Here is an 18,716-nt window from a genome sequence, read left to right as displayed (position 1 = left end):
TGCTGTTGTTCAGTATTTTATAAACATGAAATAAGGCCAATTATTGTGTAATTGTTTCAAATAAGTTATAAATGTTATTAGTTTTGTAATTAATTTTGAAAGTTAAAAAAAAAAAAACAAGGGAATATATTTGGTTTATTATACAACACACTGGGGTGTTTTGAAATCAAGAATGGAAGGGAAATTGTTAATCCCTTTACACAGTATTTAAATAAATGTGGACAAGTTCATTATCGTCATCCTTTAATGTCTGTTTTCCATGCTGGCATGGTTTGGGCAGTTTGGCAGGAGCTATCCAGGCTCCAATTGTCTGTTTTGGCATGGTTTCTATGGTTGGATGCCTTTTCTAATGCCAATCACTTTACAGAGTGTACTAAGTGCTTTTATGTGGTACCAACATACACACACACACGTACATATATGTATCTATGTGTGTGACTTTGTGTCTGTGTTTGTCCCCCACCACTGCTTAACAACTGGTGTTGGTGTGTTTATGTCCCCATAACTTAATGGATCAGCAAAAGAGACTGATAGAATAAGTACCAGGCTTAAAAAAATTAGTCCTGGGGTTGATTTGTTTGACCAAAACCCTTCAGGGTGGTGCCCCAGCATGGCCTCAGTCAAATGACTGAAACAAGTAAAAGGTAAAAGATATGTTAAATGGAAGTATAGTGAAGTATTTTGTTTTTTGAATTAGTCAATCAAAAGAAGAAAATACTGAGCCCTTGACCATTATAAGGCTCTGAGACTGGTGACATTGATGTGTTTGATGTTCATCCTGAGTATCTCTATGAGAAGAATCATGGTGTAGTGGGGAAGGAATTCCAGATGGTTGCAGTTTCTGATTAAGAAGAAATGAATATTGTGCTAGCTTGTATGTGTTGAATATCATTGCATTTAATTACAAGATGAATGCTTATCTGTGTGTGTGTATATATATATATATATATATATATATATATATATATATATATATATATATATATATAATAATAATACACACACACACATACACAGAGTCAAAAGGTGAGAACTAGATATGCTCAGTATAGAAAACAGTATTGCTCAAATGATTTAAACTTAAATTCTAAATTCTTAATCCATTACTTGGTCCACAACATCAAGAGTGACTGTAAGAGAAATCCAGGTGAGTTGATATGGAGATAGTGATGTAGATAAACACGATTAAGCTTGACATAAATAATCGTATATAAATATATAGAGATACACATAGATATATATAGACATATGTAACTACATATTTCAGAAGATAGGCACATATATCATCATCATCATCATCATTTAACGTCCGTTTTCCATGCTAGCATGGGTTGGACGGTTCAACTGGGGTCTGGGAAGCCAGAAGGCTGCACCAGGCCCAGTCTGATCTGGCAGTGTTTCTACAGCTGGATGCCTTTCCTAACGCCAACCACTCCGAGAGTGTAGTGGGTGCTTTTTATGTGCCACCTGCACAGGTGCCAGACGAGGCTGGCAAATGGCCACAATTGGATGGTGCTTTTTACGTGTCACCGGCACGGGGGCCAGACGATGCTGGCAACAGCCACAATCGGATGGTGCTTTTTACATGTCACCGGCACGGAGGCCAGTCGGGGCGGCGCTGATATATATATATTTATAGGAATATGTTTAAATAGGGCATAAAAATACAATATTAAGGAAGGCTACTTAGTTTTTTTTAACTAAACAGCTGTTTCTGGAGGCTGGGAATTATGTAATAATTATAAGGTTCATAATTAACAAATGGAATACGCAAAAAAAATCTTGGGTATAGAACCAGTAAATAGTCATATAGATATATTATTATAAGTCTGACTTCCTTTATGGGGCATAGTTGGCAAAGGCATTTCACTTAGTAGTACGAGAGATTTAAAAGTTGCAGGGAGAGAGGAGGAAGGATAAAGGCAAAAGCAAAAGCCACTTTCTTCCCCTCTCTCTCTCCCTACATTTTTGGGGCACCTACTGCAGGATTCCAAGCAATCATAATGGTGAAACATGTGCAGGAACTATAACTTAAACTTGTTTTTCTCCCTATTTCTTATACATACATATATGCTGGGGCACTCCTTCGGTTATAATGATGAGTTCATATGATCAACGAAACAGCTTGTTCATGCAAGTGGCTGAGCACTCCACGGACACATGTACCCTTAACATAGTTTACAGGGAGATTGAGCATGGCACAGAATGTGAGAAGGTTAGCACATTGAACTACAGGTACTACTCATTTTTGTCAGCTGAGTGGACTGGAGCAATGTGAATTAAGTGTTCTGCTTATGAGATACAATGCACCACTGGGAATTGAAATCGTGACCTTATGATTGTGAGCCAATACACTAACTGCTATGCCATATGCCTTCATGCATACATAAATACATACATATATAGTGAAATAGAGATTAACGATAAATTTGTGTGAGATATTATCCTCCTACGATAATTCAGCAGTTATGTAGGTGAAAGTTTATTTACTAATTTGAATATTAGAAAGCCAAATTATGTTCAGATATGTGAGAAATATATTATTTGATGATCAATAGTAATTTTTCATTGTTAGGTATGGGAAGCAGCTTCAGATACATTTTGTTTTGTTGAAGCTCATCAGCCTTAAAATAACTTAGTGAAATTGTATTGATTTGATCACATATTAAACATAATGAAATGTGTATTTATTGATGTTGACTAAGAGAGATACTGAAAACTCAAGTTTACTTGAAATACTGTTCACATGGCAATCAGGCAGTTATGTGGGAAGAAGCATTAAATTAATTAGGATATCAAAAGGACAAAGAATATTTGGATATTTGCTAAAAGAGGGGCATCCAGCATTAAATTAATTAGAACATCAGAAGGACAAAAGAATATTCAGATACATGGTAAAAGAAGGACATCTAGCCATAGAAACCATGCCAAAGCAAACAGAGCTTGGTACAGTCTTCTGACTTGCCAGCTTCTGTCAAACTGTCCAGCCCATGATGGCATGGAAGGAGGATGCGAAATGATGATGTCAGTGATCATTGGCAAGTATGGTAGTCATGTGATTATTTTGGCTATTTAATTTATCTACATATTGGGAATTTAGATATTTTTTGATAGCTATGGTACATCAATGACCTTTAAATTTGTGATCATGTAGTAAGGCACATGTCTGGCACAGGTGTAAGCATAACTGTGTGATTAAGAAGTTTACTTCTTCTTCATCACCTTCTTTTCCTGTTGCTATAGTTAAGCGTTTTTCTTTATTTACCCAGACCCATTCTTTTCTTTGTTATTGAATATTTAGGACTACATTATACAGATTTTCAGGACGATAGAGTAATGTAATTTGAGGATAGTTTGGCTGCTATTTCTGGCTCTTCTCATTAATATCCTATTGGAGGTAGTGTCTGTGTGGGGCATCATAGATATTTGTATTAAATTTTCTGATTTCCTGCTAGAAATTTTAGGGAAAGCCTGATCAAATGATTTTGCTTGGACAGTCAAAGTCTGAAAGAAATGATTTGTAAATGTTAGTAAATATACTGTAACTGAATGGTAGCCAATTGCAAACAGTATATATGTTTGAATGTATGTATGGGGTCACTGGTGTCACATGTAGGAGTAGATATTAAATTTGTCTAAGCATGCAGTTGCTAGTGGATGCTTGTTATTAATGATGTATAAATTCCCAGAAATCTGGATTTACCAATTCTACTGCTGTTATCACTGGATGATTTTTATCTGCTGCTGATACACTTCTGTGGATTGAAGAGTCATTGATTTAAATTCACTATTAGCAGCAGAAGCAGTATTAGTTCAGAATAGCAATCTGTATATCTTAACATGGATATACTATAGAAAGCCACAACACTGCAATATTTGTCTCAAGAAAATTATCTCATAGACATATAATACTAAAAAGCACAGAAGAACATCAGTAACAGATGAAAGTTGTCTGGTGTCATGCAATCTAGATTTAGCAGTTTCATTGTCACTACTGGACAAAAATTGTCCACTGCTGATATAGTTCTGTGCTTTTTAGCACTATATGTCTGCACAAAAGTCTTTCCCAAAACGAATGCCACAGTTTTGAGTATTCGTTTTGAGAAAGATTTATATAGAATACTATTGTGAAGTAATACTGCTTCCATTGCTAATATCAATTTTTTACCTAGCTTACTTCCTGGTTATATGTGGCATCAGTGATTTGTTAATCTCAAGTGTCACATATAGCAGTGGAGGCTAAATTTATCTAAGCACATAGTTGCTAGTGGATGTTTGCTCTTGATGATGTCTAAATTCACAGAAATCTGGATTTAGCAATTCTACTGCTGTTGGTTGCTGGATGATTTTTCTCTGCTTGCTGCTACACTTCTGTATTCTTTAGCATTATACATCTTCGAGAAGCTTTATAGTGATGAATACAGCAGTTTTGTGGATTTTTTCATTTTTCTTTTTCTTTTCTTTTTTTTTTTGAAATAATACTGCTTCTTTTGCTATTATTAAATTTTTATCCTGCCTGCCAATCCTGTCAATCACTGTTTTTCTATCTCAGTAGAGGCTAAATTTGTGTAATTTAGTGCATTCAGATTACCCTGTCAAATGTAATGCTTATTTATTCACATTGTTTTCTATTACTCCTGCATTATCTCATAGCTTTGAGATTTTAACAAAGTGATTGTATATTTTTAGAATGACATTTTAAGATATGTGTAAGAGGCCAGATCTAGCTAGTTTGAACATAAAACAAGTAGAATATTTGGGGTGGATATGGCTAGTTTAAATGCTAAAGAGCTAAGTATGCAGTTGCTAGTGGGTGCTTGCTATTAATGACTTGAAAAGAGGCAGAAATCTAGATTTATTAATTCCACCACCACTGCTGGATGATTTTCATTTGCTACTGGTATAAATGTATTTGTGTATTGATGATTGGACAAGTTGTGTAAATGATGCAATTCTAGTATGTAATACATTTATGAACTAACAAAATTTGATATTTCAATGAATACTGATTCAAGAATGGGTATGAAAAATATATTTACAAGTTGTGAAAAGGAAATGTAACAATGTTGGTTAAAAATGTTTGTATTTTATTTGCATGAGTGTATATTTACAGGTTGGTTGGTAGGTCAGTTAGTGGCAGTTAGCTGTTGTTATTATGTCTATTATGCCATTTTAGTGGTGGTGGTGGTAGAGACAGTAACCTTCTCATTAGGATGACCTAAGGGTCAACAGGCCCCTGGGTCATCATAATGTTGCCTTTTCAGTGGGACGGCAAGTACTTGAAATGAATTCTCTGTATCTGTTTATATTGTGGAGCTAAGTGGATGATTTAGAGAGATATAGTTCTCAAAAGGTCAAGTAGAGCTTTTGAACACAGGCTTTGTGCTTCCATGGCAGGTAAAAGGTTGATAACAATAACAATAAGTAATCAGAGCTCAAATATAAAATATATAAATCAGAAGTTTTATAGATCTGATCTTAGCAAGTTTTCCCATTACAGATTCTGTGAGTCATTTTAGTTGAGTAGTGGATAAGTGATTACACACAACTATTCTTGAAGCTATTGACATATTCAAATTTGTGACAACTCATTCTGATAATGCCAGAAGCTACTCCTACTTGACAAATGATACTAGTTGGTTAATATCTACTTTTTTTTTTAATGAAGAAACAACTTATCTACTTTATCTCTTTTATAGGTGATCCAGATTTCTCAGTTGTAGATTCTCCTGAACCCAAATTTGTATCCAGTCCTAAGCCCAATATGTCATACTCTTTTGCAAGAGAACCTCCTGATGGTTGTGAGAGAATCAAAGCTACATGTGTTGAAAGTGCCAAGTAAGTTACATTCTGAAAGAATATGTGATTATTATTATTTAAAAAAAAAGAAAAAAACTAGAGCAATGATATGTGTGTTTCTGTGTGGTTACGAAGCTTCAGTTCCATTGCACAGCACTTGGGTCAGTATCTTCTACTATAGTCATGGACTGATCAAAGCCTTTTCAGTGGAAGCCTCTGTGTGTGTGTGTGAATCAGTGTTTCTTTATGTTTGTCTCCCACCACTGATTACAACCAGCATTGGTTTGTTTACATCCTTGTAACTTAGTAGTTCAGCAGAAGGGGCCAATAGAATAAATAGCAGGCTTAAAAAGTAAGCACTAAACCCTTCAAGGCAGTGCCCCAACATGGCTGCAGTCTAAAGACTGAAACAAATAGAAAATAAAAGATGAGGCAAAATTTAAAATGTTGATACCTTAGAAAACTCATCTCTCTATGTAGAAAGTCTATATGTCTATTCTGGTATCATTCTTTTACTTGTTTCAGTCATTAGACAGCAGCCATGAATAATTTTTAGCTGAATGCATCAACCCCATGACTTATTTTTTTAAGGCCTGGTACTTATTCTATCAGTTTCTTTTACTGAACCACTAAGTTATGAAAGCATAAACAAGCCCACACCAGTCATCAAGCAGCAGTGGTGGTGGGGCAAACACAAGGACGCACACACATAGATAGATGTACATATATATGATGGGTTTCTTTCAGTTTCCATCTACCAACTTCACTCACATGGCTTTGGTTGGTCTGAAAGCTATAGTAGAAAACACTTGCTCAAGGTGCCACTCAGTGGGACTGAACCCTGAACCATGTGGTTGGGAAGCAAGTTCCTTACCACACAGCCATGCTTGTGCCTATATATAATAGATTTACTTGATACGAATTATCTTGGTTTTACAGATGAGGAATTATGTACATTATTTATATTTGATGGTTATTTGTCGTCATCTTGTTTGTTGTTAACACAACGTTTCGGCTGATATACTCTCCAGCCTTCACCAGGTGTCTTGGGAAAATTTCGAACCTGGGTTCTCATTCCTAAGGTATTTTTCGATGTTGTTGTCGTCGTTGGCGGCGTCATCATCATCCTCTATTCATTCATTCATTCATTCAGGTCTCTGCCTGGAATCGAATTTAGAATCTTGGGGTTAGTAGCCAGCGCTCTTATTTACTACACCATATGCCGTGGCGTAGTGGTTAAGAGCGCGGGATACTAACCCCAAGATTCCAAGTTCAATTCCAGGCAGTGACCTGAGCATTAGCGATAATAATAACATCGAAAAATACCTTAGGAATGAACCCAGGTTCGAAATTTCCCCGAGACAACTGATGAAGGCTGGAGGATATATCAGCCGAAATATTGTGTTAACAACAAACAAGAAGAGGACAAATATCCGTCAAATGTAAATAATGTAAATATTTTGGTTTTGCTCTAAATTCTTGTTCAACAAATAATTTTTCTATGCTTTTATTTATTTATTTTTTTTGCTCTTTTTCCTATCTGCTAAATACTGATTTGTCATACCTATGATGTTAATACAGAGGAAATTTTATCATGGGGTACTATGGGTGATTGTTTATAAACAATATTGTTATGTTGTATATAGATAAAATTTAAGATTATCAAAAATGATATCATAACCAAAATAGGTCAAATGTGTGTATATATATCAATTTTCAACGTTAAAAAGGAAAGATTACATAGAATCAGTTTAATATTCATTCATGTACATAATTATTTACTTATTAGGTGGTTTCTATAAAGACTGCTCTGGGCATTTACTTATGGAATACTGGAAAGATAAACATGCTATCTACATATTAATTATAAACCAAGAGTCAGAAAAAAATAAAGATGTGTACAGATACACATACATATTGATCTATGTGCACACAGGCACATATACATAAATATTTATATGCTTATATGGATATAGTATAACCATCTTGCATAGACTTAAGTAACTAAAAAGTATCTATTTATGAACAAGATAACAATTTATAAGGGATAAGAGGTTAATTGGTTATGCACACATATATGCAATGCCTTTTACATCTAAAAAAAAAAACTGAGGTCACTAAACTGGACCCCACTCTGCTATTCTTCTGAGCAGGACTAAAAACAAGACCTGTTGAAGGGTGGATGAGCTCCCTGTGGGCCAATGGCCATCCAGCCGAGGAAAGCAATGGCAAACCACCCCATTATCTCTGCCACGATAAAAAATATGACAAAGTCACAATGAAGCTATGGCTACATTTGATAGGAGAACTCAGACTTAATTGGGAAGATTTTCATTATAGTGTCAGCAGCATACTGCAAAAGCATATGATACAGGACAATGAAGGGGATTTGGTATTCAGTAACTATTTCTAGCAGGTCAAGCAACTGTAGTTCTTATTAGTTGATCTTTAGGCTTGATATAGTTTATATTTCACTTATGTTAAAATGGTATTTTTTTTCTGCATTATTAAAACAGTATTTCTTTTGTTTTGTAGGAAGACTCCAGCTATTAAAGAACCACTTTTGTTTTGTTCTCCGAAGAATACAGCATATGTTCTAAAACCAAGTGTTACATCAGCATTTAACCCTTTATATAAAAGTTTGATGACTCAAAGCCCAGAACTTGCCTTATGCAGTCCTGCAGCTAATTCTAACCAGCCCCAGGCCAGTTTTGAAGGACAATGATTACTTAAATATTTCTTTAACAACAATATTTATTAAGAATGTCACACGGTATTTCAAATGTTTATTTTGGCATATTCTTCTAGAATCTGTTCCAATTAAAACATTAATTGTAAACTAGTTGTTAATCATATCGAACAATTGAGCATTGTATACCAGACATGGAGTGATACAGTCAATGGAAAAGGTTTGCTAATTAACAAACAATATTGGCAAATTTCTGGGCTCTAATTATCATAACATCTACAATTTATGTTTCATTTCACAATTTTTATTTTATTCATTTTTTTTTTTTATATTTCATTATTCCTTATGCAGATGGATCCTATCTGTGCCTTTTTTGTTTAGTAGTCTGCAGTTTGGATTTTTTTTTGTCTTTTTGGTTTAATGAATGCTTAAAGCAGAGAAATGAACCAATAATTGGTGAGATATTACTCACTTAAGCTGAGATTGTGATATCTGATTTTACAGATTTGAAATTGATATAAGTTTTGTTCTATTGTTATGGCTTGGATGCATACTTTCCTATTCTCCTCATATGGATAACAGTAACAGATATGTTGCTTTACCAAGGTAATATGCCCCCTTCCTTTTGAATGGGATATTCTTTCTATTGCCATGCTTTGTCTAGTCTTAAAAATCTAAGCAAAAAAAAAATCACATTCATTAGAGACCTAGTATTGTGTCAATAAATAGAACATTAATTCAATACCATTATAATGTTGGTGTATAAGTGAATATTTGACCTTCATATCACAGTAAGTGGAGGTACATATGTAATAGATTCACCACACTGTCACCACATGTATATTAAACATTTTTTGCACATAAAACCATAAGCATGTATGTTACATATTAACGTATGTCTTAATGCTATAAGAGACCTCCAGTTTAAGGCAAGAGGCAAAATGAATGTTCCAGTTAGGAGCCAAAACAAGGTGGCAGATTTGGTTTGCTGTAGCATCAGATGGCATGTCAAAGATTGACAAACAATAGTTTTTACATTGGTTTAAAGTTCTAGAAATATATGATAGGGAGTAGTGAGTTATGAGCTCCATGTTTTTGTTGTTTACCACCATGTCAACTCTGAGCAGACTTATAATTAAATACTTTTCACCTATGTCTATCCTTTCTTTTAAGGTATAATATATCTAGGACTACATTATATCCTTACTATTTGAAAAGCTGTCTGTAAGGTGTGATGTGGCTGCTAATTCTAACAGGTTGAGCTACCATATTGAGGCTCCCTTGCTAGCTTATAAAATCTATATTGTTCTGAAGAGCATTAATGAAATGGTTCTTTTAGAGTCAATTTCTGATTTTACCAGAAATGGATTCATAACAGAAAAGCACATAGACACATCTGTGTCAAGTATTTAGCTTAATTACATTAAAAATATTGTATAGGATTGTATTTTGGGCTTCTAATGATCTCTTATGAAAGTCTCTGCTATTTTTCTTTATATACTAGTCGGGTGTGTCCTTTATGTTGTTTGAGGACAAAAATCTAATTACATGTTGAATCTAAAAACCCCTTATTAGTATATCCTTAATATTTTGAAATATATAATCTAACAAAATTATGATTTAACTTTATTATATAGAAAATAATTTCCAGTTTTGTTGTGTCTAGGGAGTCATTATTCCAATATTATTAATACACACACTGAAAATCATTGAAAAGGTTGGAAGTAGCAACAAAAGATCTTTGACAAACAAAAACAATATAAATGACTTACTGTTTAACCAAATTAAACAATCAATTAGTTAGTTGGATATTTAACCAATTGACTTAAAGGAGTGGAATTGAACCAATGCATGTGTTAATAATATTGTTATAATGGCTCTCCCTAGACACAACAAAATTTGTTTCAACACACGAATTCACATAAAGAATCTTGCAAACCAGATACAAAAACCAAATAATTTCCAGTTGATAATTGTAATATAAATGTTGTTGCTAATATTAGCACTAGGAAGGGCAATGACTGACAAAATGCTTTGCGCTTTTTAGTCACATTGATTTCAAATCCAGTCATGCTCAGTTTTGGTTAATCAAATTAAGTAGCAGTTGAGTAATGGATTTGATTTAATGCATTGTTATATGTTCTCTTAAAATAATAGTCTTGTGCTGATGTTAAAATATTAGCAGTAGAAGGTGGTGAATGATTGAATAAGTAGAACACCATACAAAAGCCTTGTGTTGTTTAGTTACATTTCTGTATGTTTTAACTTCAAATCCCGTGTGGTCAGTTTTGCTTTTCATATCCCAAGGTTAAGACAATAAGCCCTTGACTATACTCCTTCCCTATAAATTTGTGGCCTGGGGCCAATGTCAGAAACCTATATTAGCACTTGGAACATTCAGTCCATTTTATTCATACTGTGATTTTATTGAATACTTTTGAGCAGTCTTGGCAAATTGCAGCCCACAGGACTCTCTGAATGGCAAACCTAATGAAAAATTACCTCAGACTTTTTTAGTAGTGTGGGCTACCTGATCATGACCCATGTCTTATGTATCCTGTTTCTTGAAAAAAGTTGCCCATGTCTGCTTTAGAATATATTTTACTTCATATGAAATATATTTTCATTTTGAGAAAGCATCACTGATATGTTATTAGTAAAATTATTTTTTAAAACAAGATTGCATTAGCTACATTCGTCGCTAATCATTTTTAGTTAACATTCCATTCATTTTTATTTTAAAAAATCCAAAATGTTTATTTTTTATTTTAACAATTTGTTACATATTCTGTTCAAATTCGTTTTATTCAGTGTATTATTGCAACCTCGCAAACCTCACTCTTTCCAGTCATTTTTCTCATGAATGTCAACCTTCTGGAATGCATTTCATACTGAAGTCCACTTAGATGTTTAAGCAATGTCAGAAGGCAGGTACAAGTCCAGTCCTTCTGACTGAAACTATTAAAAATAATTTATTAGTACTGCAGCCATTAAAATATTAAAATATTACTATTTTTATTATATCCATGGACTGTAGACAGTCTATATATCAGGTCATTAAGAATGAAATCTCCAATTTTGAACTGAAAGTTAATTTTTCTTTATCTCAACAAAGAGCAATGCAGTTAATCAAAGTATGCACCTAAATTATCAACATAATTTTGCCGTTTTATTGGTAGCTTATTTATACTTACGTGATAAAATCACGAAATGCTGTTTTTGCATCTTCTTCCGATTTGACATTTTACCTTGTAAAAAGTTGTCTAATGCCTGGAAAATGTGATAGTCAGTTGGTGCAAAGTCTGGTGAATATGGTGGATGACAAACTACTTCCAAGTTCAGTTGCTGTAACTTGAATAGCGTTCTTTGTGCAACATGTGGTCAAGCATTGTCTTGCAAGAGAATTGGACTGTCTCTATTGACCGATCTCGGTTGTTTAATTGCAAGTTCACTTATCATTTCATCCAAAAGGTTGATGTATACATCCACTGTAATTGACTTACCAGGTCTCATAAAGTTGTAGGGGATGACACCAAACTGACACCATTAGCTTTTTTTGGTGAATGTTCTTTTTTGGATAGTGTTTTGACATTTTCTATCCAACCATCTTGCTATTGTTGAAAAGAATCCATTTTTCATCACATGTAACAATACAATGCAAAAGTGGTTTGCTTTTATGCTGTGACAGCAAAGAACAGCAAGTTTCAAGATGATATGTCATTTGATGCTTGTTCAGTTCATGTGGTACCAGCTTCTTTACCTTGCTGATTTGTTTCAGATGGTCCAATACAGTTGGAATTAAAGCATCAAACCTTGCTGCTAACTCATGTGTTTGAGATGTATCCTCTTCCACTATAGTTTCAGGTCTACCATGGGGCTGATTTTCAAGAGTAAAGTCACCAGACTGGAACTTCTCAAATCATCGACATACAGTGCACTCATTTGCCACATCTTCACCAAACACCTCATTGATGAGTTCCACAATGGAACTCATATTCATAAACAACATGAATTTTTAATCTATCCATGGGTTCACAGAAATTGATTTATAGAAGAAGACTCTCAAAATAATCAGACACCATGAATTGCATTTCAAATGATGAGCCTGGTGCAGCCTTCTGGCTTCCCAGATCCCCGGTCGAACCGTCTAACCCATGCTAGCATGGAGAACGGACATTAAACGATGATGATGTAACCCTTCAATGTTGTAAAATAAAGAAATGTCAGGATAAAACATTAGAGTTAATGACTGTCAAACTTGGTGCATACGAAAATCAGACATTTCAATCTTAACGACCTGATATATTGATACACACACACACACACACGTACATGCTTGCTTGCTTCATGCTCTTACTTGATGGGGCTGGGATCATCCCAGGCTAGTGGTCCTACCCAGAGTCATCGTCATGTATAGAGTGGACCAGGTTCACCAGTGCTTTCCATTGCTGGCAGTCCTGTGCCAATCCCTCTACATCCTCCAAAATGATGTCAAGCCTCTGGAGATCTTCACCAATCATGTCCAGCCATACATACATACATACATGCTTGCACATATACATGTATATATTTGTGCAAAAATTGATGGAGACTTAGACAGTCATTAGCACGCAGAATAAAATACCTTGTGGCATTTGTTTCAGCTGTTTGTTCTCTGAGTTCAAACCTTGTTATGGTCACCCTGTTCTGTCCCAGTCCAGTGTTGAACAAGATTCCTTGTGGCATTTACTCCAGGTCTGAATTCTTAGATGGTAAACTTAATCAGATTGCTTGGGTTAACATTATCATTTGGTCCTTGGATGACTTTGATGGAGATCTCTGCCACAAGCATTTGGGTTATGTCTCTAGTTTCAGAATGACTTCTTCTTTACCATTCTTGGAAGCCCAGAAAAAATGCTAATGGGTCATAGATGCTACACTTTACTCTGATTTAAAAAAAAAAAAACCTAATAGCAGGCTTAATGATATTTTTCCATGGATTCAAAATTACTTTTAAATCTGTAATTATCATAATAGTGGGAGTTACTCTTGTTGGATTTAGAACTATTATATTTAAATAGTAATGCAACAAACATAACTTAGAGATCTTCCTACTTTGATTGGAAGTACCTTTGGCCTGTTCTTTTATTTAAAAGATTTTTTTAATGTGTGTTTGGAAACCAAACATATAACCGAGAAAGAAAGCTGTCCATTTAATTTGCAAACTATTTCTTAACTATATTTCTGTTCAAATTCACTGCTGTTGTTTCAGTTAATTTTGATAATAATGGAAAATTTAGTAAAATAAATTTTGTCATTATTAAGCTGGTGTTTCAAACAAATTAACATTGACTTTTGATGGAAGGTTTTAGCTAAGATATTTTAAAGCATGACATTTATATCATAAAAGTAAGGGCTGTTTCAGGTGGGTTGGCATCAAGAGGGTTAAACCTCCCCACCTCTATTCACCAATCTTTAGCTTCTTCATTCCAGTTCCTTCTTGGTATGCTGTACATTTTTACCTCTTCATACAATCTTCTGTCTGTCCTTGTAATACTTCTGATGCCTCAAATTTCACACCTGTTAAATACAGTTAAACCATTTTTTCTATGTTTGCAGCATGATGACTATTATAAACTATGAGTGACATTGTTTCTTTTTCAACAGGCTTCTTGACAACCTTAAACACCATTAAACTATTTTAGTTTAGCTATTATAGATCAGTATATTAGTATAGATTTAAATTTAAAAGGAAGTTTTGTGTATATTCTTTTATTATTCTACATGTTTCAGTCATTTGACTGTGACCATGCTGAAGTACCACCTTAAGGGGTTTTAGTCAAAGAAATCAACCCTAGGACCTATTTTTTGTAAGCCTAGTACTTATTCTCAGTTTCTTTTGTTGAACCATTAAGTTATGAGGACATAAACACACCAACATCAGTTGTCAAGCAATGGTGGTGGGGTACAAAGATACACACACACACACACATAAATACATATATATATATGATGGGCATCTTTCAGTTTTCATCTACCAAATCTACTCACAAGACTTTGGTCAGCCTGAAGCTATAGTAGAAGACACTTGCCCAAGGTGCCACACAGTGGGACTGAACCTGGAACCAAGTTTCTTACCACACAGCCATACCTGCTAGTAATGGTTTTAAATACTTTTTGTTTACTGTCATATTAGTCTATTTTTATGGGATTTGATTTTAGCACAGTAGGAAAACACCACTTGGAACTAAAGAAGACAGCAAAGATGGCCTCAATTAAGGGTATGCCAATCCCATCTTTTTCCCCTAGAAATATTGTACTCCATACGCATAATATACACTGTGTCCTTTTAGATAACAGAATGTGGTTAGGAGATTTGCTGGCTATTTCTAGCCCATTTGTAGTGACCATCTAGAGGCTCTCTCATTGGCTTACTGGTTAATTCACTAAATCATGAGGCAGGAGCTCAGTGTTACAATACAAACTTGTTACTATTTACAAGCAGACATTTTACTCCAATCAACGATTGCTGAATAAATAACTCAGATAAATAACATTCTAGGAGCTACCTAGACTAATAATTTATTTGTTGTACATTGGTACAGAGACTTATGTTTATAAGGAAGATGACTGGGATGATCATACCTATCTTACAAGGAAATGAAATGATTCCTAGTCAGTTAGAAAACTTACATCAATCCAGTTCTACTCTGTAATATCTTATCTATTAAAACAGTCATTGAAAACTGTTTCTTGCCTTTTATAATGCGGAATATTTTGAGTCTCTTCAGTTTCAATATTTTTATAACTTAATAAATCATGTACCAGCCTGCTAATTTTTTGTTAATGTGATCAGTGGCTTTCTATTCTAATCAATTAATGTTTAACTCTAACTAACTAGCTTTCTACAACCAAATAGTTTTTCTTGTGAGGTTAACAAAATTATGTTATTGAAAAATAATCAGGTTTTATAGCTGTTGGAAAGCAATGGTAACCTGGACAGAAATATAATTCACTCATTATTTTCTGATGGTCAGTTAATTCTATGCTAAATCAAGTATAAAGTCTTATCAGTTTTTTTTTTTAAATGTTCAATTTTATTTAACTTTTTTTAAAAAAAAGCTTTGGCAAACGCCTCACCTGAAATGGTGTGTTGAAACTGAAATAAATCAGAAGAGTAAGGGTAACCATTTGAAAACACACATGCCAATATTTTACTGCAGTGAAATTAAGGGACTAGGTCGGAGATATACGACAAAAATATTGATGCTATTGTATACTCTAATACCTGAAAATTAAATATAAAGTGTGTTTTAAATAGCCCTCATGACTCTTCTGTGGAATTTGCTTATACCTTTTTTTCAACTCAATTTTCTATGAGAAATTATTATTCCAATACTTGTGCTTCCTGTTCATATTTTTGAGAACAGATTTGTAAATATCAGAAATTGAATTAGTTGGTTTGTTGTCAGTGTGCATGTTTATTTCCACTTCTTACATTAAATCTATATGATCATTCCATTATGACATTCTGTGATAAAATTATACTTTAGAACTTAACTAATGTACTGAATGAAAAGAAAAAAAAAGTTGTTATAATAAAATCAAATCATGTTATTTTTAGAGATAATCTTTATCTGAAAACACCAGCATGGAAACATGGATGTTAAAAGTGATGATGACCAGTATCGTGTTTTTGTTTTTTAAAATTTTTATAGTTTTTTTTTTTTTTTCAAGAAAATTTTAGATTAAAGACTGGATGGACTCAGAATCAAACTATTGAAAAAGAAAAAAAAAAGAGTAACCAGTATTTGATATATTCATTGCAAATTGTATTTCATGTAATTTGTTGACTTGGTCTCTCTCTCTCTAGATGTTCCAGCTTATTTGCTTTGTCAATAGTATTATTCCAATATATTCTCAGTCATTGGTATTTAGTTATATGCCTTCAAGCATGTGGTTCACTGCAGCCATCCTCTCATTTCAAAATTTTCTATTCAAAATATCTAATATTTTATTAAATATTCTGAAATCAAATAGCTTTAATTTATCATAGTTAAACTTTCAAATCATAAAAATATAATAGTTATACACTTGACAGGTGAATTCAAAGTATTATTATGTAAAAAATGGATTTTCTAATTTAACCGGTGACATTATGAAGATTATTGAAAGAGTATTCCAAAATTATTTGAGGCATTTGAAGAATTGAGATGCAGAAGAAAAAGAAATTTAACCTGTCACTAAAAATTTATCTACCATATTTACAATTAATCATATTTTCATTTAGCACTGGGGTGTGGGAAGAACCCCAGCATTAGATTCATATATGTTTTTATGTAATGAAACCATTCTAGATTTCCTAAATAAATAAATATAAAAAAAGCTTGTTATTTAAAATATTTATTTTTAAATCTTATAATAAAACCCAACGAATTCAGTTAAAGGTTTTGAATTAAAAAAAAAAAGTGAATTTTTATTGATATGTCATGAAGGAAATTATTACAAACTGCATATATGGGGCTTATTAGTGTACATAAATCTAAACTTCCCTTAAATTCTCCAAAGGAATTTTATCTGAAATTAGGAAATTCTTTATACAATTTGAATCTCGTGCTCTATTTTCATGTATGTCAATTTCTAACCTGGTGTTTAGTTACAAAATCACTGACAAAGCAAATAGTCTGGGTCTTACTTTCTATACTTTAAATAAAATATTTGAAATACGACTGGCCATAAATTGTTTTATTTGCTAACAATGTTTGATTATAATCATTGAGTCATGTCTTGGTTAATCATGAGTTGGCCTCGGTTATATTGACAGGATATTGTCTCCTTTCTAGGACAGGATTGTCATTGGTCTCAATAAGACAATAACTTTCTTGTATAGGTCCAAGGACAGAAATTTGGGAGGTGGGGAATGAAATAAATTGACCCTAGTATTTGACTACTATCTTATTGATGCACAGGTATGGCTGTGTAGTTAAGAAGTGGCTTTTGCTATGGCCTGGGCCAATCAAAACCTTGTGATTTAGTAGACAGGAACTGAAAGACGTCCATGTGTCTGTCTGTCTCTGTCTATATATATATATCTACACACACATGCATGCCCTTGTTTTGACATTGCATGATAGTTATAAATGGTTTGTCACTGTCATATAAGTGTACTTGCTTGGCACTTGGTGGTAAATACCTTCTACTGTAGGTCCAGGTCAGTCAAAGTCTTGTAAGTGAATTTGGTAGACAAATTAAAAGAAGCTTGTAAGTATATAATAGTTATACACTTGACAAGTGAATTCAAAGTATTATATAAAAAATGGATTTTCTAATTTAACCGGTGACATTATGAAGATGTGTATGTGTGTGTGTGAGCATTTGCTTATCTTGACAATCATGTGATAGTTGTAAATGAATATTACAGTTGTACAAGTGTCATTCATTTCCAGTTCTCTGTAAGAATAGTGAAGGAAATACATCCAGCCAGGAGGAAATATTACATTTCTTGGAAACAGTTGAGGGTTAGCAACAGAGAAAACATCTCAATATCCTTTGTCTGATCCATGCAAGCATGGAAATGTAAAGGGTAAGACAATGGTGATGAAAGGTAAAGTTGATCTTAGTGAAATTTTGAATTCAAAAGGCAAAAAGCTGTAATGAAATATTGCTAGACATTTTGTCAAACTAATGTCTTGTCAGCCAATCTAACCCTTTAGTGTTTAAACTGGTCATATCCAGCCTGTTTTATGTTCAAACCAGCCAGATCCAACTTCTCACACCTACCTTACAATGTCAGTCTAAAGCATAAACAATCACAAAGTTAAAATCTTGAAGCTATGAGATAATGCATGATTAATTCAAAACAATGAATAAATAAGTATTAGATATGACAGAAGAATCTGAATCCTAAAAGTTTAAGTTGTGGTTTAGAGAGTAGACAAAGCTGTGAAGGGAGCAGATATGTATAGCCAAAAAAGAAGTTAAAGATGTTAATATCGGTAATATAGCCATAAAGTCAATTTTACTTGTTAATACTTTTAATAGAGCACAAGAAGTTACTATATGTTGGTATAACTGAGCCAGAGATATTAGCTAAAACTAGAGGATTTAAAAATTTTATATCTGTTATTGAAAGTTGGAACACTTAGGAATTGGATATTGTGAATGCAGGATTTGTCATACTTTACAAAAGCATGTAAAGTACCTTGGATAAGTTTAACCAATTCTGCATTAACAGCAGTTAACTTTTTAA

General features: G+C 33.5%; 1 protein-coding gene across 1 annotated transcript in view; it reads left to right on the top strand.

The window, feature by feature from the left end:
- Nucleotides 1–9,166, top strand: part of LOC115210750 (glucocorticoid-induced transcript 1 protein-like) — a 36,781-nt gene extending 27,615 nt beyond the window's left edge. The window contains exons 6-7 of the mRNA XM_029779463.2: nt 5,700–5,838; nt 8,335–9,166. Of these exons, the coding sequence (XP_029635323.1) occupies nt 5,700–5,838; nt 8,335–8,524 (329 nt within the window). The 3' untranslated portion in view covers nt 8,525–9,166. The remainder of the gene's footprint in view (nt 1–5,699; nt 5,839–8,334) is intronic.
- Nucleotides 9,167–18,716: the final 9,550 nt, after the last annotated feature.

The sequence above is a fragment of the Octopus sinensis genome, linkage group LG4 (assembly GCF_006345805.1).
Source record: "Octopus sinensis linkage group LG4, ASM634580v1, whole genome shotgun sequence".
Taxonomy (NCBI): domain Eukaryota; kingdom Metazoa; phylum Mollusca; class Cephalopoda; order Octopoda; family Octopodidae; genus Octopus; species Octopus sinensis.
This window is presented reverse-complemented; position numbering and strand designations above follow the sequence as displayed.